Raw genomic sequence first — 19,443 nt, 5'->3', positions numbered from 1 at the left:
TTGATTCGCGTGATAGGCTGGCTGGGAAAGGATGAGAGCCGATGCAACGCTTTGGCGATTCCATGAATGTCATGTCACGTCATGGGCTGCGTTGCAACTCACGTTTATAGAGATCGTGGAATTTCGACATTATCATTCAAGCATGATTGCTCTCGGTTGGTGTACATGCATACATACATACAAACACGGTCCATGCTCGTAACTCAGAAACAAGCAATGTCTTAATAACGCCGTGCCAGGCCTGTCCTTTTGGCAAATGCTGTCAAAGCGCGCTCAAAAACACCCAAACCATGCATGTCTGCGCCTAGTAGGCGAGGACAGCGACACCAGCAGCAAGGGCGAGGCCGAAGAAGCTGGTGGTCATGGTAGAGGCAGCACCAGTGGAGACTGGTACGGACTCGGTAGGAGCAGAGGCAGAAGCACCACCGGTGGTCTTGAGGGTGGTGGATGGGAGGTAGCCAGTGGGTGCGACGACGGTGGAGTTCTTGGTGGTCCAGCCGGTGGGCTTGGCATGTCCACCAGTTGGCATGACGGTTTGGTTGGCAGAAGCAGTTGGGTACATGACGGAAGGAGCGGTGTAGAAAGATGGCTCGCCGGATGCGGTGGCAGTCTTGAGGGCCTCGGAGGTGGAAGAAGCGTGGCCGTACGAGGGAGCAGATGCGGCGGAGCTGTGACCGTAAGAAGGAGCAGATGCGGCAGAGCTGGAAGGTGCGGCGGACGAGGACGAAGACGAAGACGAAGAGGACTCCTTGTACTCGGGGTTGGAAATGCCGAACTGGGTAGTGTACTGGTACTGTCCCTTCTCGGCGCCGGAGTCGACGATGAGCTGGATGCCGTATCCGGTGGCGTCAGCGGTGGGCTCGAGGCTGGTGGATGGAGTCCAGGTGTAGCTGCCGTCGTTCTCGGTGCCCTCAACGATGACGCTCTCCAACTTCAAGTTGGTGGCAGGTCCCTTGAGAAGAATAAGGGTGACGGGGCCCTCAGTCGTGGGCTTCCAGGTGATGGTGAAGCCCTCGCCAGCTGGCACGAGAGAGTTCAGGCCAGGCTGAGAGATGGGGTTACCCTGTAGAGTTTGTCGTTAGCTATCGATAAATTCACACTTGGGAAACTGGGAACTACACACCTTGGGCTCGGCGCCCACTGGCTGGGTGTATGCAGCGGCGAATGGCACCATGCAGGCCAGGCCGGCCGTGAAAAGGCTGAAGAGCGAGAAGTCGGACATGTTGAACGGTTGTTGATGAGTTTTCGGGTGTTTGATGGGTTGGGATATGGGCCTCGTTGTAAAGAGCGACTGTTTTGARATGAGCGTGTGGAGTGCAAAGACTTCCGAGTGTGAGGACGATGGTGAGGATTCGAGGATGCGACAACTCCAGCCTTGTTGGAGATGGACGCTTGTATGTATACTCGGCGGCTTGCCGGCAGGAGGCGGATATTCCAACAGGCGGGCACGGGCAGTGTTTCGGAGATTCCTGAATCGTCATTGGTTGTCCAAGATTTAGAGTCCGTCCTTAATCCACTTTTGGCGAATTATCACAGCGTGGCCGTCGGCGCTTGCCCATTTGCGAGTGATGGCGCGAGTTAAATTTGCCATGCCAATCTCGGCCTCAGCCGCTCAGTCGTTTTTTCGACTGCGAATCCTGGTCGCTCACCGGTCCTCAACAGGAGGTTTAAGCGATCTGCTCCATCGATCGCACGCGCGGCGGTCCTCCTCACGTCCAAAGTGGACTTCAAACTCCACGGAGAGGTGAAGTTGATCCAGTGTCGAGGGATGGTAACACGAAACATCACCCTAGTCGCTTCTCCGCGCTCGTGCCCGCACAATTTGACACGCACGTGGAACTCCTCAGAACGTGGTTCACATGGGCCACTATCCCTGAAGTTGTAACATCCATCACTCACCGGACCCACGGGCCTAGACAAGAATAGGCGATTGAAGCATGGGTAATGCCAGCGCACAAGATTCATCATAAAACACAGCAAGGACAGCTCTGTGAAATGGATTGTGACAAGCCTGCATTCTGTTTTCAACTAAATATTCTGTGGAAGCGACCAGCCAGCTTTCTTGAAACCGCTGAGGCCTCTGCTCCGCATTGACTTATTCCGTGCACATTTTCTGAGCGTGAGATCGTGGCCAGAGGGCCGAAAATGGGTATCATTACAGTAGATAAGAGAAATATGTTCCACGATTCATTAACCAAACTGTCATGGTCCCCATGCTGTCTGTACACAGATAAATGATGCTGATGGAGTCAAGCGGCTCAGCCGCATACGCCACGGTCTGGAAAACGCAGGTCAGCGAGTGTTCGAAATCCAGACAAAAGGTTTCAACTTACTGGCGGAGTCGAATGGTTGTGGTACCATTCCATTCGCAATCAAGTCCCGGAAATTCCATTCGGGAGCAGCCTCGTTCTTCCATGTCCAGAAGATCCAACCGTCCGCCTTTTCGTAAGCGACGATCTGTGCCTCGATGAAAGACTTGATGTTGTTGTGGTCAGCCTCTCCAAGGCCTGCAACAGTGCCTGAGGTCTTCCTGTCACAAGATCCAATGTAGTACGAGCCCTGTCCGTCTTTGTTGAAGGTTCCGTCGTATCTTGCGCCAACGCCACGACCGTTGAGGTACTTGGCGCAGTCAGTCATAGCACCGCTCCACTCTCCAGCAATGGTGACCTTATCGGTTGATGCCATCTGTTTGCCAAAGTCACAAGCTGAGTGAAGATGATCCTGGATGCCTCGCTGCAGCTCCCCAGAGCTGAAGACCTCGTAATGATGTGTGTCCAAGACAAGGTTAGACAGACCAGCTCCGAACTTGTCATTGTTCCACGACGTGACACCCATGAAGGCATCATGGAATGTCACTGCCACTGGAGAATTACGAAGGTTGCCCCAGCCGTCATAGTAAAACTGCTTGACAACGTTCATGTCGAGACTTGGACCCATAGGCTCGTTCAACAGCTCAATGGCTGCGACGGCAGGATGATTGGCAAAGTCGTCCCTAATCTTGTTCAATGCCCTGATGGTGTTCTTCACAGATTCACCCTGGGTCCATCCGATCGGACCACGCTTGCCGGAGTTGTCGAATCCGTTCTGCGAACGCGGAGCACCGTGCAGATCGATCATGACTTTGAGACCCGCCTTGTTGGCCCAGTCAATCGCCGTACGCATATGTGCGTATGCACCCTGTGTAATCATATTGTCAGATGCGTTCCATTACTGCTTGTACGTGAGATTTGCGTCCTTACCTGTACATAGGGATCGGCCGGAAGAGGCGAAACTGCCCAGTATCCGATTGGGATTCTGACCATGTTCAATCCGGCCTTCTTCATCAACGCAAAGTCATTCTGATTGTAGAAGTTGCTCCAGTGTCCCTCGAGTCTCTTCTTGGCCTCCGGCTTGCCCAGTAACTGACAGTAGGTATATTCGTCGACGGCGTTGGCCGGTCCATTCTCGAAGATCGATGGGGTGATCCAAGGCTCCAACACGAACCAACCGCCCAGATTGACGCCTCGCACCTTCTCGCCGCCGAAGTTGAACTTCAATGCCCTCTTGTCAATGGTTGACATTTGCGTCGACGGTGCGCCATTGGTGAAGGAGGCGAGCAGGGCAGTAGCTGCAACAGCAGCACGCAGAAAGCCCATGATTCCGATCAACGACACCGGCTAGGCAGTGATGGCAATGAGGAAAGAATAGAGACGGTGGTAGGAATGTTCAGGCACCCGCCTGGAATGAATAATAAGAGGTGCGACTCGCGCTGAAACGTTTGGCTCACTAAATGAGATGACGCTTTTGCCGTTTCCGATGGGGGGAGCTCGATTGTTAAGTACACGCGGAATAGGAGGCACGACAAACCTTCACCCGCGACTCTGCAACGGCGAAGATCGTCGCGTATGTCGTGACGCAGCGGCGATTCGGATGCTATGCATGTCGAGCGTGTCTGAATCGATTATTCCAAGCACTACGACATGGATCCTTGCCTGCTGTGGTCTGCTTGTGACCTTCCCCCACCGCACCGAGCCGACGCGGTGGCAGTCACGGCTGACCTGGAAGAATGGCGGACGTTGGTCGTTTGAGATCGCCTGAAGATCACCGCGCCTTCTCCGGATTTCCAAGATCATGTGCCCGACGCGCTCTTTTTACCCGACATCGTGAAGCTTGCGGCCGTTTGTAGGGCGCCGGGGATGACGGACGTGGCTCGTTCAGGCACAGCTGATGATTGGTCGACGCGAGCATTACCTGAGAAAACCGCTGCAGCTGCGCGCTGGCCGGCTTTGAAGCCGCAGGAGTCAGGGATGCTGACCCAAGAGGCAGCMACGTCTACCGTGCCGGCGTGCCCTACAGTCGGAACAATGTTTTCTACTGTAGGCCATCTGCTTACACTGCTTTGTGAATATTATGGTGCTGTCGGGCAGTGCAGCACATCGTCMTGTCCGCAGTCAATCCACACCGCAACACTGACCGCCAGCTGTGACCGTGGTTGCGACATCGCTCGGCAGTGCTTCTACCGCGGGCCAGAATCAAGTGATGATCTTGTGACAAGACATCATAGAATCGCGCTCTCTGAAGCAGTAAAGTAAGGTAACTTACCTTACCTTGGAGCTAAAGAAACTTTTGCTACGGGTGCGGGATCGGGTCCAAGCCTATGAGCGTGGGTCTAAAAGGTAAACACGCCAACCGTCAGAGCCTCGGCGAGAAAAAATAAAACAATCCAGGCCGGAGATCATAGCTTCACCGTTGCGACACGCCATGCTTCATCGTCCCAACTGCAGCACGCCGCCGCTGTCCGGAGGGCTGCATCGCGTGGTCATCAGCAGGGTCATCTTGGCCAGGGCCTCTGAAGCAGCGCGACTTGTTGGACCGGGGAATAAACGAGAGTGTCGTGACCTTCAAAGGCAAGTCCGTCCGCATGTCCGGTATAGCTTTTTCCTCCACCCAAATCTGCAGGCTACGTTGCGGGGATGTGGAGGGAGCTAAATGGATTCAAGATCACACCGCAGTTGAACAGCGTCAAGGGTATGCAGGTCACGCACGCGAACTACCAATGGCAACTTGTTCGCCATGTGTTCTGCGATGGTCGCTCCACATATCGGTAGGTCACACGACTCGGACCAGCTGGTCCTTCTATACAGGCGATGGTACGCTGTCATCGACATGACGTTACAGCACCACTACGATGGCTGTCAAGTGAATAGAAGTTCGGATCGACTTGAACCCAAACGGCGTGAGCTTCACACATCGCACTTGGACTGACAACTCTTGTCACGCCGTACATCGCTGCACCCGAGATCGGTGACAACACCTGCGACATTGTACTTGCAATGCAAGCGAGGTGATACCTTTGGTAGAGTGATGCAAAGAGAAACTATAGCAGGTCATGCTTCGCCAAGTAAACGACCGACCTATACATCGACTGTTGCCTTCCTTGGCAGGCTGACCCCGGCGGCCGGCGAAACTGTTGTCAACGCACACGATGTCTACTCGCGTGGGTGATTGCATTCAGATGTATGAAGGTATCGCATACGTCCATTTCCTCCTCCTCTACTTGCTCAGAGGTTCAATGGTCGGGTCCCACGCACAAGGCTCATATTTCCCGGTTTTGAGGCTCTCCATATCTTCTTTCGAAAGCTCAAAATCGTAGAGAGATCGATTCTCCTCAATACGGCTATGCGTCTCGCTCTTCGGCAGGATGACGAAATTCTTCTGCAAACTCCACCGAAGCAGAATTTGCGAAGCTTTCTTGTTGTGCTTCTTCACGAGCGGCTGCAGGAGGGGATCGTCCATCCGGGTGGCTCTTACGAGCGGCGAGTATGCCTCGAGGACTACTCCTCGACTTTCACACCATCTGACTATGTCGTCACGGGCCAACCATGGATGTAATTCCACCTGGTTGACGGACAATATACCGCCCTGGCCTTCAGGTTGTTGCTGCGAACGTGATCAGCATACATCTCACAAGCTGTCGCCTTTGCGAGGAGACCTACCTTCTGCCATTGTTCAAGTTCGTCCAGATGCTGGACTCCGTAGTTCGATACCCCAATACTCTTGACCTTACCCGCGTCTACTGCTTCGACGAGCGCCTTCCAAGCTCCGAGCCGACCGTCGGTCCCTCCATATGGCGCGTGAATCAGGTATAGATCAATGTAACCTAACCTGCGAATTCAAGGAGAGGTTAGTGACCAGCAATCCGGATGTCATTTAAATCGAGAAGCAAGTCTAGATGATCCTGCATTCGAAACACATGTCTTACCCGGTCTTTTGCAAACTCTCCTCAACGGCCTTCTTTGCGCCCTCATATGTGACTTCCTTCGGCGGAACTTTCGAGGTGAAGTAAAGTTGGTCGCGAGGAACACCAGACTTCAGCATGCCTTTCGCAGATGGCTCTTCATTGCGATACATGGTCGCCGAGTCAACATGGCCTACGTCTATCAGGATTCATCCAGAAAGATAAAAAAGAATCGCGTGAAGTGGTCGAGAAAGGGGGACCTTACGATATCCTGATTTGATGGCATGGTCGCACACGTCTTCTGCTACCGCAGCAGGTCTTCAAAGTGTCAGATACGTTCATGATATAGTCCATTGGAGAATTACGTTTGATATACGCCTGCAATGGAGTTTAGCTGTGCTCGACGCCGGTTTCTTTAGGGTTGGGGTTGGGGTTAAGGTCGGGATCAGGTAGTGCTCCCCTGGGCTGTCTGACCATGGTCACCCAAAGCAGATGACCGACATGTGCAAATTAAACAGTAGACAGCCGGGAAATGAACTCGACTTACCATAACCAAGACGAGGAATGTAGTGGCCAGAATTGAGGCGTATCTTGGAGTTCATATCAAGGCTCGTCATGGTCAGAAAAGTAGGTGGAGAGGTCTTTTTGAAAGTCGTAGTGGATCTAATGAACCGTCGTGACACGATTTCCATTCAGCGGAGTGGTGGACTGTTGGCGGGAGATGCTGGTACGCCGCCGAAGAGATGAATGCGAAGACATGGAGTAAGTACATGTAACTCACTTGGTGGCTATGACGTAAGGTAGTTGACTCGAGGGCGCACAGACCTCCAAGGTACCAACATCTTCTTTGCGGGCTTCCGCCTTATAAAGAACGGCATAAAATAGGCTCAAGCTACATATACCATAAGTCCGCTGGAGATAGAGCGGCTCAAGATTCCACTACATATGCGAMAGTAAGCTACAGGCGATGGAACGGCCCAACTTCATCTCTTACATTTCCTTCTCTGCCAGCGCATCGAGTGCAGCTCTCCACACTTTTCCTACCCGCCCCGAGAAGAAGCTAGACCGCTTGCTCATACACCTGAATCTTCCTCCTAWAACAGCAGCAGACAACGCGCAGGATGAAGCTCATCTCCAATAGCATTCTGGCCAAGGATGCGTCTGGCAGTGCCAAACTCCGGCCAGAAGAGCCCGAAGACATGGTATGGAACTTGTCATCAGTCGCGCGCGGAGAWGGCATACTAACATAACGATAGTGGCATGCATACAACATTATACGACCTGGCGATCTATTGACCGCCGCTGCAGTACGCAAAGTCATTACGGAAGGAGCAAGCAGCAAAACTACCGAGGCTGCCACCAGCCGGTCGAGCAAGCGCGTCCACACGACACTCACGATTCGCGTTCTCGGACTCGACTTCGACCCGCAAGTCGGCCAACTACACGTCTCTGGCCGAGTAGCCGTGGAAAATGAACACGTCATCCTAGGCGGCCACCACACGCTGGACCTCGAGCTGCATCGCGACTTTACGCTCCAAAAGGAGGGATGGGACAGCATTGCACGGGAGGAGTTGAAGAAGTGTACCAACCCTGAAGCGAGGGTAGCGCTATGGGCAGTGGTCATGCAAGAAGGCATGGCGCATATCTGTCTGGTGACGGAATTTCAGACCATATTAAGGCAAAAGGTCGAGGTGCCAGTTCCCAAAAAGCGCGCAGGATCAACGGATCATGATAAGAAAATCGAACGCTTCTACCAGATCGTGTGGGACTCTCTCCTGCGACAGATCAACCTGGACGACCCCAAACCACTGCTGCTCGCCAGCCCTGGGTTCACAGCGACTTCTTTCCAAAAGTACATCAAAAGTCAGGCCGTCGACAGCGCGAACAAGCCGCTCCTGCAGTTCATCTCGAAGATCATAGTGGCGCATTCAGCGTCTGGCCATGTACACAGCTTGAGCGAGGTGCTAACCAGCCCGGCTATCATCAGCCAACTGAGCGATAAAAACTTTGCGCGCGGCTCCCAGCTCATGGACAAATTCTTGGAAATGGTGCGAAAGGACGAMATGCGAGCTTGGTATGGACGCAAGGAATGCCAGGCAGCCATTGCGCAGGGCGCCGTTGGCAGGGGAGGCGGTGTACTCATGATCTCGAATGAGCTGTTTCGAAGTCAGGAGGTTGAAGTCCGCAAACACTGGGTAGCAGTGGTAGACGACGTGAAGGAACAAGGAGGCGAGGTCATTGTGCTTAGCAGCATGCACGAAAGTGGGCAGCGATTGGGAGCACTCGGCGGACTCGCTACGATTTTGACATGGCCGATTGAGGATCTTGATGAAGGGCATGTTGAAGGAGGAGAAGATCTGCCAGAAGATGGGATAGGTGGAGATGCACATGGTATTGAAGGTCGGACTGAGCCCGGATTTGCAGACAATATGGATGATTTCATGTAGCAGCAATCGATTATAGATACCCGCCTTGCAAACGAACAAGCCGCGCCATGACATGCCTCTCTCTTCAGCTCTCGACGATGTACTTTGCATTCATCAGGGAACGCCTGCCATGCACGGATTGGGCGACATGCGGGCAGATTCAGGTCTGAAGGTTGTTTGACTGTCAAGGTTTAGATACGTCTTGGCACTTCACCTCAAAAGATACCCCTCTTTGGTTGTCACAATTKACCTCTTCCTAACCTCCACCACATGTTCCAGAGWGCCATCCGCCGGTCCCTATTGAGCAACCCCACCATCCTCGGTGTGACAGGCCAATCTATCAGACTTCAGTCCGCCATCCCAGCAACCATCCGCCAGATCCGCACCATGACCGAGATCAAGAAAATCTCCACCCCATTGGCAGCTCAGCGTAAGTTTGTCGAAGGATGCCGAACAGCCTAGCTCAAGGAGCTAATGAATACACAGCTGTCGCTCCCTATGTGCGTATACGCTTTCTCCTTCCCTATCCGCTCAGTCAGCGGAAGTGATCAACATACCCTGCATTCGTTTGCCCGCTGCTTGACACTCACTTCAATGCAACCCTAAACTCCTCGACCTTTGGACTGCTAGGCAAACAGCTTCTCGCGGCGAACGCGGCCAAAATGACAGGAAGGCTGACTTTGTGTCCCGGCTTTCTAGTCTCAAGCCGTTCAGGCAGGTCCGCACATTTTCGTTTCCGGTCAAATCCCAGCCGATGCCCAAGGAAACCTCGTCGAAGGCACCATTGCCGAGAAGACGACTGTCTGCTGCGAGGGAATGAAGAATATCCTCGAAGCCGCGGGAAGTTCCATCAGCAGAGTTGTCAAGGTATGTATGGCTAGACCCTTTTCCTTCCTTCGACCCAGCCACGTGTGTTTGTCGTGTGTCGGATCTGCACGTGGCAACACGTTGTGCGATCGTGCGTCCGTCGGTAAACGTGCGTCGCATGCAAGCCCTGATAGATTGTCACGCATGATAGACGAGCGTGGGTGGGGGCCACAAAGGCCTCGGTGTCCCATCATTGTACACGAAACGGTGCAAATTCTCAACTTACTGATGAACCACGTGTGCAGGTGACGGTCTTTCTCACCAGCATGGATAACTTTGCCGAGATGAACTCTGTCTATGAGAAGTACTTTGGTGAGCACAAGCCTGCGCGCTCCTGTGTCGCTGTCAAGGAGCTGCCCAAGGGTGTCCCTGTTGAGCTCGAGTGCATCGCTCTGAGCGGAAGCGGTTGATTGGGAATCAAATCAAAGTCTCCGTAGAGTAGAGGAAGTGAATCAAACACAACGCTGCTGTTCAATCCCTCTTCAAATTGTATGTACATGATACATTGGTGAAGTCAACGAATGTGCGAGCCCTCCAATCAACAAAAATCCCTAATATCAACTCCCAGTATCTCCAATGCAAGCGTCATGCCCCGATACCATGTATATTGTACTCCTCTCCAATGCAAAAGAATCCAGTAAAAGCGAATGGCGTGGGTATCATCCAATAAAAGGAGCCAGAGCCCATGTAATGCGAAGAAAGCGAGCGGAAGGGGTATCGTCGTAATCAGAAACCAAAGAAGCCGACGCCCGTGAAATCGTGAAATGCTCAAGTGTGTAGAAATGATCCCAAATCCCCATCTATCGATCGTGTCGCTGGATCACACGCTCCTCAATCTGTGACATGCGGTCCGTTTATCAAGATGACATGGCAACCCAGCTGAATTGCACAGGACCTTCGATCGGACTGGACAGTTGAGAAACTGAAGTGGGAGTGTTGAAGTGGGAGTTTGTTGGAGGAAATCCCATTGTTGCATGTTCCAGTTCCTGCCATTTGCGTCCACAGTGACGAGAGGGCCATTTTTCTCCGATGCCAAAATCTGTCATCTGTTTCCGAAGTTAGTGTCATGATTCCAGAGTAAGAATGATTGAAATGACTCACTTTAGCACTGATAATGTCCCACTTTGAATTCTCCCAATATTCATGTGCTTTCCTCAAAGCATCGACATCAGCATCCTCCCAGATACGGTGCTTATCACGAAGACGCTTGTATCGCATTTGAAGTGAGGCGACGGTATGGGTCTTGTTTGTCTCGGCTTTGAAGCGGACGATTAGCTCCTTCCAGGGAAGTTCTTCTTCCTCCTTGAGCTGAAGGAGAAGTCTGTCTTCGTCATTCAGTGTCGCGGAAGTAGCAGATGAACAGCGTWTGCGGCGCTTCAATGTTGGGAGATCCGGAACGGCTTCATCTTCTTCGTCCTTTTCCAATTTGCGTTTCTCGGGAACTGGACTTGGATTGGGAGCGATGCTGGTATACGACTTTCTAGATCGCACTTGTCTGAGCTCTGGGCTTGGAATGTTGTAGAATTCATCCGCGGAATACGCCTGGAAGGAGGTTGGAGGGAAAGTCGAGGTTACCGGTGGAGTCGATAGATCAGCCGCCGCTGAATATGCCATTGGTGGAAATGTTGAAGAGATGGGAGGCGTAGGAACGCCGGTAGACGCTGAAAAGGACATGGATGGAAAGGTAGATGAGACGGGTGGCGTTGGAATACCAGCAGATGCCGAGTAGGACATTGGAGGAAAGGTCGAACTGACCGGCGGAGTTGGGACGTTTGAGCTTGGTGGAGGGTATTGGATTCCAAGTCCATTTGCGGGCCACGAAAGGCCATTGGAAGACAGACCAAGATGAGAAGGACTTGTTCGAGGTCTATGCGAATCGTTCATTTGTGGTGGGTATTGTTGGGATTCGGAGTGTTGCAGCCCATAGGCGTTCATGTTGATGTCTGGTAAGGACGTCCGTACGAATTGAGGCCATGGCTGATTCTCCACTGACGAAGTTGGATATGAAGTCATGTATGGTTCATCGTAGTTGTACTGTGTGTACATTAGCGTCATGTTCGATGGTGAAACCAACAGATCTGATATGTTTGAGATGACATACTGAAGGTGGATTGTACCATTCTGGACAGACCGCACCAGAATTAGCGTCGACGCCCATCTGTGCCTGATCGATTGAGCCGGCCAGTGTTGGATATGTCTGGCTTGAGGACATATTCGGCAAGTCAGATGTTGGAAACAGCTACTTGTGGAACGGGAGGATTGTAGATCGTGCTTGAGGWAGAACAACGGTGGCTTGCGGGAAGCCTACGTTGGAACGAGGCAAACAACAGTGACATGAGCAGGACATGATGATGGATAAGTAGGATGCGCTTCATCGCTGGCTCCTGGCCTGGGATCCGCAACGATCAACGTTAGTAGGCATGCAAGTACGGGCGCCAGGGCTTAGGCACAGGAGTAGGCTTATTTTGAGACGAGCGAACGGACCTCCACTCCAGCAACCGCTTTGGCAAGACCCGCCCGCCGCATGGCAGAATAAGCATTGGCTTTGTGCGTGTGCGTGAGCGTGGAGCGTAGGTACTGGCGTCCCGCACTGTCCATAAGCGGGATTGGTCGATGGGGCTCAAACGGCGCGTGCTGTGTGGCTCGCTTGCTGTACTCCATGAAATAGCCGCCCAGCTGCATTCGGGCAATTGTGATGGATTCTGGACGAATTTAGTAGACATTACTCTTCACTGCAGGAGAGCTCCCCGGGGCGCTTCTGTGCACTGCTATCACACGTCTGCGTGAGGATGATGGTGTCTTGCGGGCTGACATCTGACCGTGTACTGTAGATGTCAAAAGTAACAGCGACGGCGATGAGGGGTCTGTCCGACCGTACGCCATTCATGGCTGTGGCCCTGCTCCAGCGCTTCGAAGCGGGCGCAGCTTTTGTGTAGCAACATGATCTGAAGGGGCGCTGCCTCGAGTGGTCGTTAATTCCTTGCTGGTGAGCTCAGCTTGCACTGCCTCGTGGGGAGAATAATGAAGAGCGAAATCCTGCGAAGGATGTAGACCGCGAAATCGACTGGTTGTCGCTGTCGAATGTAGCGAGTTCACGACTGTGCCGCAGCGGAAGGATTGTGATGCTGATTCTGCTAATTATGGAGGTTCATCGCCATGGTCGGCGCTTGGCTACGTCTCACATCTTGTGAATGTCACGTAAATAGCTCAATCAAGAGCAGATATGCTACTAAGTCAGATGATTCCGGCTGTGTCGATCTTTCCCGTCGGGTAGCGTGGAGGACACGTTCAGGGCTCGAGTTTGATGAAGGATCGACTTGAGATCCTTCGCACKTTCAGTTCTGCCCAGATTGCAATCGATGGCAGGAGCCTTGTAGGCGACCGGCCATTCAGATGCCGTTTCAACACCCTCCCCTGCAGTTCACGTGGACCTAGCCCCGGCGAGAAGAGGACATTAAGTAATCCCGTAGGGCAGCATGGGTGTCAGTCTGCGGGATCTCAATTATCGTCACTCCTCCGCGGCCGCTTCGATTGGGACCACTGCGAGTTCAATCTCATGTATCGGCGACGGAGCATGGATGAAATGCCTCTCCGGAGAAACACACTCCGCGAACAAAATCCTCCGGATCCAAGGCACATGGTAGAACCTAGCGTGAACTTGTCCAAGCCACCCGTTCCTACAGTATGTGTCAGGCCGGCTCTAGCCACCGCTCCGTGCCACTTTGAGCGCCACGATCCAGAATCAGACATCCAGAATCAGACTACTTTATCTTGATTTCAAGTCCAGATTACCGCGATCAGATTACCTTAGGTATCAGTACGCATACAGTTGCCAGGGTCCAAAGTTAAGGATTACAGCTTCGAGACCGGGCCGATGAACTGTCTTACTTGATGTTTTGAGCGTGGCAAATCAGAAACCTCGGTGCCAACTGATCGGTCGACGAGGACAGGATCATGCAGAACCAAAGGCAGGTCTTCGCGGGCATTACACATCTAGGACGAGCTTGAACTTCCTCGTCAAGGCCGCGCAKGCCTCGAACTGCAGAGAGACGCCTTATCTACTGTGTCATGGTTTTAAATACTCTGATATAGTCATGGTTGCATTCGGCCATAAGGTTGACTTTGTCTCAGCAGATTTGCGCTGTGGATAGTGAATTGCAAAGGATCGAGTGTCTTATCAACAATGTCTTCTTAATCATCCTGTCGTTGTTGCAGGAAATACAACCCTTTTTTGCCTGCTACAGGTAGGGCGGCAACCTTCGATTTCACCGGGCCTTGTACTGGCATTGTCTTTGTCTCTAATATTTCAGTATGTTCGTAGTGTCATGCATCGATTGGGAATTCGACCTGATATCCGGCTGTCTTGTTCCAGAAATTCTCCTTTCTCCTGCCCCCACCCATACCACAATTGATTACCTGAAGATTGTGCGATTTCCCACGTTCTGCGACCGCGCGCAGCTGCTGCCAAAAGTCCTCGTCGAGCAGAAACCCGGCAAGATCCACGTCCAGAGATTCAAGAGACTTTGGCAGTGTTATGTCAGTCCGATCAGTGGTACCGACGAGGAGGTCGGCGACAACSACCAAGGTCTTCAATGATGTCATTTGCGACAGGTCACCAAGCCCTCCGCCCTCACCGTTGAAGTCGAACTGCTCCAAGGCGAGCTTCTTCAGACACTTTCCATATCGCCCGAGATGCGTGCCGATGTCAGCAAAATTCACTTCACAATTGTCAGCCCAGACTACGGCAAGGTCCTCCAGTTTGGAGCATCCTTGCATAATCAATTTGAGGCCGTCGGCATCGACGATACATTCATCCAAGTCGATGCGTCTGAGGTTTGATACAAAGTTGTCGTATTCCATGTTCTCCGCGGTGCAGTCGAGTCCAGACCCGTGAAAAACTTCCAGGCTAACAAGCTGGAGTTCGTTTGTTATATTGGAGAAGAACATATCGTTTGCATCTGGGGATTTATGCATCGAGAGTACTCTGAGCGAAGATAGCGCCAAGCTAGTACTCTCGATAGATGGGTCCAAGCCACGCCCTGAGTTTGAGAGAACTTGATTGGTAAAACACCTCGTGTCGTAGAAGCCCCGATGCAACGTAATGCTTAAGTTTCTCAATTCTTGACATAAAGCAAGCAAGAGTGCAACGTGTGCATCTTGGTTGCCGTCCCGCAGGCTGTCGAGCAGGTCCCGGCGAGATAGATCATCTTGATCGAACGCGCGAGAAGAATCCACTACATCTTCGTAGGGTAGATCCCACGACTCGTGAGATGAATCCGCGGAGTCCTCTTCGTTCCATTGTTCGCATGACGAGAACATGGCACCCATCCAGAGCTTAGCGACGTAGCTGGAAAACATGGGTTGGTACACCAATGTGCGGACCAGCTTCTGAAGTCTGTGTTGTCCTTGAGCAGGGTCGACACCTCCATCCAGGTAAATCGTGGAGTACAATAGCGGACGAGCTAGGCGACAGCATTGCTTGCTCGCCAGACACAATGAGGCGAGTGTACTCAGAGTTCCAGCGTAATCCTGAGGTTTGTCTCCATGATTCCGGTCAATGGCGTCGTCGCAAAGGGTTTTAGATACACTCAAATGTGAGAATATGAGTGCGAGTAACTCCTCTGGTAGCGCTGAAGCTCCTGGCATAGTTAATCGTTGTCTTGTTTTGAAGACGATGAAGTGCTGTCCGGCTGTTGCCTGGTCTGTGAATTAGCAGACTTTGCAGCTGGAATTATGCACTTTATCATTGCTTTAATCCCAGCTAATTCGCTGCCGAGATCGCCCACTCCATCTATTGAACGTCAACAACCTTCGTCCTCGATCAACACTATACACACTATTTCTCAACCAGCGCAGCTGATACCACATCAAAGTGGGCCGCGCAGAACGACATGAGGTCGCTAAACTCATCGGGTGTGCCTTGCATCATTGACCAGGGAACCAAAACGCGAAGCATGCAACAACAAGGTCCTAGGGCTTCACCTTTAGCCTTGGAATCCTTCGACGGGGAGGATTCGCCCTGGCAGCTGACTCAGACGACAAGGCAGACCAGGGTTGTTTAAGCTCAGCCGTGTGTCCCGGTAGTCTGGCTTATCACGTTGTCTCCACGTGCCTCCTCGCTTGATGCCATTGTGCATCACGAAGGATTGCGTTGCTCGTTCAGGATGCGCCGATCTTGCTGCATTGATCACAATGGACGCGACATCGACCGAGGGAGTGCTTGCTGCCTTTGAGAGAGCGATGAGCCGAAGATGCTATTACCTGAAGGAAACAGGATTGTGGCAGCGGGATTCTCGCCAGTGGACGGAAGATCATCCAGCGCCTCGAACGCCATGTTGCAGCCACACTGTCAAGCCATGGCTCCGGTGTGGCATTTGACCGAACAATCCTCCTAACGCAGCAGATATCTCAAGTTGGGTCGTATGAGAAAGTCGAAAGCAGCAACCATCACGCAACAAAGCAACCCACTGCGAACAGAACTCCCTCGTGCAAACTACCCTGATCCTCGCAGCAACACACCAGAATCTGCAAAGTGTGGCAGTGACAGTGACAAAGGATCTGGGAATTGGTCGGGAATATGCAAGCCACCACGCGATAAGCTGTCCTACTTCTCGAGGCCTCGACAGTCGAGACGTTCATCTCTCACACGCTATACTCGATATGCTTAGAGGACAGCAGAACCGCAACTCTCTTGACACATTGTCACCCACGTGGATGTGCCATCACGAATCGGGAAATGGCACGTCGTACTCGTGCAGTCTCAAAGTTAACTATGCACGTCAAACTCAATACCAAACGATCGACTGAATCGAATCGAATCGAATCGCCTCGTTTGACCAATTTGGTTTCCATACGTCGTAACTTGCACGAGAAAGAGCTCGTCGATACGATCCTGCCCAGCTGTCTGCCATTCACGCATTGCCGCGTTGACTCGACAGCGGAAGGATGCTCTCTCGCTGCATCTTCGTTTCTATCTTGTCGAGGACGAAGGCATGCTAGCAGCAGCAGCAGCAGCAGTAAGAGACACAAGCAGTATTCATTTAAAGATCATCCGTTGCCAGACAGATCAACGCGCATAAAAGGCTGCATTCATCCATAGAACCATTCACTTCGTATTTCATTCATTCGAAACTCTCCCTCAATGCTAAGTATTTTCCGCCCAAGAACGCCATACAAGCAAGACAGACAAAAGCACGCTCGCATCCCCCCTTCCTATTCTTGTTCCCCCACCGAAACATCTAACTGTACAACTTCTTCTCTACACCAACCATACCATGGACGTTACCCTCGGCCTGGGCACTCGCCGTGCGGAACTCGAACCTCACATCGCCCTGCTTAACCGCTGTCTGCAACTCCACCAGACTCTCCACACCAATGTCCTGCAAAGAATGCTGCACACCCGTCATCAGGTATGGCAGGAACTTGGTCAAGCTACCCCTGTCCAATACACTTCCACTAACACCCTGCGCGACCAATAGCTTATCACCCTCTGAAAAGTATCGTGCAGTTCCAGCGTTCTTGGCAGTGTTGTTGGTCTTGTCGCCTGCTCCGCCAGCCTTCTTGTCCTCCATGGCGTCAATGGAGCCCATTCCGCGGTATGTCTTGCGGAGCTGACCGTCTGGGCCGACGACATATGCTCCCGGAGACTCGGTCGTGGCGGCGAGGAGACCACCCATCATGACAGTGCTGGCTCCCAATGCCAAACTCTTGACAATGTGGCCAATATTTTGGATACCGCCGTCAGCGATACAAGGGATTCCAAAACGTGCGGCGAATTCAGTGACGCGGAAAACGGATGTGGCTTGAGGACGGCCTACAGCCATGACTTCTTGGGTGATGCAAGCTGATCCAGCACCCATTCCAATACGAAGACCATCGACACCGGCGGCAATGAGGGAGGCAGCCTGATCGCGAGTGACGACGTTGCCGCCGATGACGTCGACCTTTGGGTAGTTTTCCTTGATCCACTTGATCATGCCGAGCTGGTACATGCTGTTCCCCTGAGACGAGTCGAGGATGACAACGTCCAGACCGGCCTCAACGAGAGCAGCCAAACGCTCCTTGTCATTCTCCCTTGTTCCAATGGCGGCGGCAGATAGGAGCTGCTTGGTGCCGGGGACTTTTGTCGCGAGCGGGTAGTTGAGGTTCTTCATCAAATCACTGCGGGAGAGGAGAGAGATGAGGTTGCCTTGACCGTCAACAATGGGGAGCTTGCCCTTCTTCGACTTCGAGAGGATTGAATTGGCTTCGGCGAGAGAGACACCCTCCTTGGCGGTAACGAGATCGCGGGACATGATTTCGGTGACGGGCGAGTCGAGGTTGGAGTGAAATTGCGTGTCACGGGGAGTGACAATTCCGATCAACTTGCTGCGGAGAGAGCCGTCCTCTGGAAAGTCATACTGTCAGTGAACTGTACAAGTATCGACTCGCAATGGGTGGATTGTAGAGAACGCAGAAAATCAGAGGAAACAGACTCCTCATCCCTCCAAGCACGTTGGCGAGAAGGATAGGTTGAACGAAAGTTATATGATTGGTTGTTCATCATGTGAGATTGGATAGAAGAGAGGGCTTGAACATACCGGTGACGGGAAATCCACCAAAGCCCCACTTCTCCTTCAAAGCAATGGCATCGGCGACGGTGGTGCTGGGGGATATGACCACGGGATCGGTAATGAAGCCGTTCTCGAATCGCTTGACCTTGCGCACCATTTCAGCCTGCTCTTCGATTGAACAGTTGTGGTGAATGACCCCGACACCGCCCAGGAGAGCCATGTGGATGGCCATGTTGTGCTCGGTGACGGTGTCCATGGGGGAGGAGGTAAAGGGCGTCTTGAGGGTAATGTTGCGCGTGAGTTTCGAGGTGAGGTCGACGGTGGCAGCGGAGAAGCCAATGTAGCCCGGAAGGAGGAGGAAATCATTGTATGTCAGGCCGCCCGTCTTGTTCTCATCCATCAACTCTTGGACTGAGATGCCATCCTTGGCCTTGTAGGATGCCAGCAGCTCGAGTGCCTTGGAAGCATCCTCCACTTTTGCGGTCGCGTGCCCGTTGGACATTTTGGTGGATTGACTGTGTCCGTTGCTCTCGCTCATGTTCTGGATGGGAGTTGTTAGATGATGAGAGGCAAGCACTATCTCAATCAGAATGTTGTACGTACCTCGAAGAGAGGAAGGTGGTCGGCACGCGCGAAATTCTTGAAGGAGGGACGAGATTTCTCGCGCACGGATCACCCAAAGCTGCAGGGTTCGTAACGGTGGCCTAAAGTACCCGACAGACCTTACATGTCCATGTGCGCATCACGTCGCTCTTTCGCGAGCCAGACCGATGGACGAAACGGGCGCTGCTGTACGTCCGGATCTTCGCACTCGCTCAGGTGGGAGTGGAGAAGAGCTGATTGAACGGAGATCAGCTCATCTTCCAGCCAGGTCGAGGCCAAGTCTGATTTCATCAAGGAATACTGCCCGTGATGGTCATGGTCACAACACACTGATATACCACCTACGGCCATGCAAACGCGCAGCTAGGTACAAGGTATATTTTCAACCTAGACCACACCAAACATATGGAAGCTGATGAATGATGACATGAATATCATCAATTACTTTACTTAATTCTCACTCCGTCATCTCGCCCACCTGTGCACCGCCAGCCCAAAGAGGCTTAACTTTGTTTACCTGGTCTGTTGTGACGAACCTTGCTCCGTGGGCCATGTGCGGCGGCCGCGATCTTTCCTGGCCCGACTCGCCGTCATTCCTCAACCACGACGCTCAGTGTATGCAGGATGCTTGAATTGACGATCCGAGACGACTTATGACACGCGATTGATGGACGAAGAACACTGCACAGAATCAATAAGCAGCGTAGAAGAGACGGCAGAAACAACGGTCGCGATAGAACGGGACCCATAGCTTCCCCAACAACAACGACTTGGGCTG

General features: G+C 52.5%; 8 protein-coding genes; 2 read left to right on the top strand and 6 right to left on the bottom strand.

The window, feature by feature from the left end:
- Positions 1 to 304: 304 nt before the first annotated feature.
- RCC_08321 (uncharacterized protein) lies at positions 305 to 1,222 on the bottom strand (the record flags this gene model as incomplete). XM_023773572.1 has 2 exons in its annotated part: positions 305 to 1,063; positions 1,124 to 1,222. 2 exons carry the CDS (start codon positions 1,220 to 1,222, stop codon positions 305 to 307), a joined length of 858 nt encoding a protein of 285 aa, XP_023629340.1.
- Positions 1,223 to 2,258: 1,036 nt separating this feature from the next.
- Positions 2,259 to 3,635, bottom strand: RCC_08320 (related to EXG1 Exo-beta-1,3-glucanase (I/II), major isoform; the record flags this gene model as incomplete). XM_023773571.1 has 3 exons in its annotated part: positions 2,259 to 2,278; positions 2,334 to 3,177; positions 3,240 to 3,635. The coding sequence occupies 3 exons, from the start codon at positions 3,633 to 3,635 to the stop codon at positions 2,259 to 2,261; spliced, it is 1,260 nt and encodes a 419-aa protein (XP_023629339.1).
- A 1,897-nt stretch (positions 3,636 to 5,532) lies between these two features.
- On the bottom strand, positions 5,533 to 6,834 carry RCC_08319 (related to 2,5-diketo-D-gluconic acid reductase; the record flags this gene model as incomplete). XM_023773570.1 has 6 exons in its annotated part: positions 5,533 to 5,919; positions 5,976 to 6,144; positions 6,242 to 6,410; positions 6,483 to 6,535; positions 6,583 to 6,595; positions 6,765 to 6,834. The coding sequence occupies 6 exons, from the start codon at positions 6,832 to 6,834 to the stop codon at positions 5,533 to 5,535; spliced, it is 861 nt and encodes a 286-aa protein (XP_023629338.1).
- A 504-nt stretch (positions 6,835 to 7,338) lies between these two features.
- Positions 7,339 to 8,664, top strand: RCC_08318 (related to cell-cycle protein PELOTA; the record flags this gene model as incomplete). XM_023773569.1 has 2 exons in its annotated part: positions 7,339 to 7,419; positions 7,474 to 8,664. The coding sequence occupies 2 exons, from the start codon at positions 7,339 to 7,341 to the stop codon at positions 8,662 to 8,664; spliced, it is 1,272 nt and encodes a 423-aa protein (XP_023629337.1).
- Positions 8,665 to 9,030: 366 nt separating this feature from the next.
- Positions 9,031 to 9,920, top strand: RCC_08317 (probable protein MMF1, mitochondrial precursor; the record flags this gene model as incomplete). XM_023773568.1 has 4 exons in its annotated part: positions 9,031 to 9,073; positions 9,130 to 9,143; positions 9,343 to 9,510; positions 9,756 to 9,920. 4 exons carry the CDS (start codon positions 9,031 to 9,033, stop codon positions 9,918 to 9,920), a joined length of 390 nt encoding a protein of 129 aa, XP_023629336.1.
- A 447-nt stretch (positions 9,921 to 10,367) lies between these two features.
- RCC_08316 (uncharacterized protein) lies at positions 10,368 to 11,722 on the bottom strand (the record flags this gene model as incomplete). XM_023773567.1 has 3 exons in its annotated part: positions 10,368 to 10,556; positions 10,612 to 11,544; positions 11,612 to 11,722. The coding sequence occupies 3 exons, from the start codon at positions 11,720 to 11,722 to the stop codon at positions 10,368 to 10,370; spliced, it is 1,233 nt and encodes a 410-aa protein (XP_023629335.1).
- A 2,111-nt stretch (positions 11,723 to 13,833) lies between these two features.
- On the bottom strand, positions 13,834 to 15,156 carry RCC_08315 (uncharacterized protein; the record flags this gene model as incomplete). Its single annotated transcript, XM_023773566.1, has 1 exon — positions 13,834 to 15,156. The coding sequence occupies one exon, from the start codon at positions 15,154 to 15,156 to the stop codon at positions 13,834 to 13,836; it is 1,323 nt and encodes a 440-aa protein (XP_023629334.1).
- Positions 15,157 to 16,748: 1,592 nt separating this feature from the next.
- On the bottom strand, positions 16,749 to 18,564 carry RCC_08314 (probable IMP dehydrogenase/GMP reductase; the record flags this gene model as incomplete). XM_023773565.1 has 2 exons in its annotated part: positions 16,749 to 17,896; positions 18,090 to 18,564. The coding sequence occupies 2 exons, from the start codon at positions 18,562 to 18,564 to the stop codon at positions 16,749 to 16,751; spliced, it is 1,623 nt and encodes a 540-aa protein (XP_023629333.1).
- Positions 18,565 to 19,443: the final 879 nt, after the last annotated feature.

The sequence above is a fragment of the Ramularia collo-cygni genome, assembly GCF_900074925.1.
Source record: "Ramularia collo-cygni strain URUG2 genome assembly, contig: RCC_scaffold13, whole genome shotgun sequence".
In the NCBI taxonomy this organism is placed as follows: Eukaryota; Fungi; Ascomycota; class Dothideomycetes; order Mycosphaerellales; family Mycosphaerellaceae; genus Ramularia; species Ramularia collo-cygni.
The sequence above is the reverse complement of the archived record's forward strand: the minus strand, read 5'-3'. Positions and strand labels throughout refer to the sequence as shown.